General features: G+C 49.3%; 1 protein-coding gene across 27 annotated transcripts in view; it reads left to right on the forward strand.

Annotated features, from left to right (window-relative positions):
• NCOR2 (nuclear receptor corepressor 2) overlaps positions 1-1,540 on the forward strand; it is a 276,099-nt gene that overhangs the window by 266,711 nt on the left and 7,848 nt on the right. For all 27 annotated transcript variants that reach the window (XM_025197842.1, XM_025197845.1, XM_025197875.1 and 24 more), the window contains one exon: positions 1,321-1,374. In XM_025197842.1, the coding sequence (XP_025053627.1) occupies positions 1,321-1,374 (54 nt within the window). The remainder of the gene's footprint in view (positions 1-1,320; positions 1,375-1,540) is intronic.

Here is a 1,540-nt window from a genome sequence, read left to right on the forward strand (position 1 = left end):
GTCCCCCCAAACCTCTTCCCCAAAGCCAGTTGGGGCCCAGGAGCAGGTAGCAACTGGAAGAAGCTTGTGCTCCAGCCAGTTGGGCCTCTGTCTTCCCCAGCTGTCAATCCTGCCCCGTTCACCCGCACAGAATAACAAGCAGAGAACAGAGGAGGCTTAAGAGCAATTGACATTTTAATGAGCATCCAAGCGGGAAGGGTTCTGCTTCCTGAAGATGCCTCTGTCAGAAGGCGACTTTAATCCCTGCATCAATATTGGTACAGCCCTGAAAAAGCAGCCGGGCTGACTGGTATTAGAAATTCATCCCCTGCCTTCATTAAGCACTAATAGAGTAGATAGGATCATAATTTAATTTAGCCCCAGCATTGTACAGTCGATACTAATTCAATTTGAATCCATCTTACAGCAGCTGCAATGGATAAGAGGGGCTGAGCTGTCTCGCCCCATGTAAGACGTTGCCATGATCCAACTGTATTGTTATGGCCCTGCAGGGATGTGTAACTGCACTCCATGACCTTCCGCTCCTTTCCTTATCAGGGGAAAATAGACAGAAATAGGAAACGCCTTCTGTTTGATGAGACAGGCTGTTATTCCAAGGAAAGTGATACCCAAGCCAAACAGCTCGGCTAAGAGGGAAAATATTGACTCAGAGTCCCCTCCCCGCCCCCACCGCTGCATCTGTGGACAAAAAGGCTGTTCGAGGGAAATGAGAACTCGAGACCTTGGTGACTCCACAGGCAGGGCAGAGGCTTTGTTACCCCAGCTTAACTCCCCAGAGGCATGATGCTGGAGTGGGGGAAGGAGCTGAGGGCATCAGCAGGGCTGTGTGGAGGTCTGCAGCATTGTCAAAGGGTTTATATTCAGCCTGTGGTTGATGCTCTGAGTCCCTGGCCCACTTGGTAAGATGCATTCTCTCAAGGTATCAAATTTCCCAAGTCTCTACTACTTGCCATCTGGAAAGGCCCTTAAAGGTTTTTGGACCACAGTGGGAGAACATCTGCTTTCAAGTGGACCGGTCAGGTCTTGGAGGCCCCTGATTTCAGAGCTGTGTTTCCCAAGAAAGCCTTGCTATAAAAATAGGGAGGATGGATTGTTAGTCCTAAAGCATCATTCCTCATCTTATCCACCCTTCACTCAAGCCTGGCCCGAGGTTTTGTTATTCTGTGTAATTAAATGTGGACCTCCAGCCTCATGTCACATATACTGACATCCTTTTGGGTTCAGGAAGGGAAGTCCCTCTGAATGAAATGAAAAGCTCCCCCTGAAGTTCACTGCTGCATGCTGCTTTTCATACTGAAGGACTTCTTTGTCTTCCTCCAGATGTTGGGCAGCCCGGGACAGAGATTTTCAACATGCCAGCGATTACCGGAACAGGTAACTGTCACGGCATATCCTTATCCTACCTCCTGTGCTCCCATACACTCTGCGCAGAATTCACGGGAGATGAAGAGGAGATTCAGCTGATTCAGGAGTCTTTTGGCACTGGGACCCGGTAGAGGTTTGGCGTGATAGAGGAATACGTACACACTGTCATTCCTGC

Source organism: Alligator sinensis, unplaced genomic scaffold (genome assembly GCF_000455745.1).
Source record: "Alligator sinensis unplaced genomic scaffold, ASM45574v1 scaffold628_2, whole genome shotgun sequence".
NCBI classification, from domain to species: domain Eukaryota; kingdom Metazoa; phylum Chordata; order Crocodylia; family Alligatoridae; genus Alligator; species Alligator sinensis.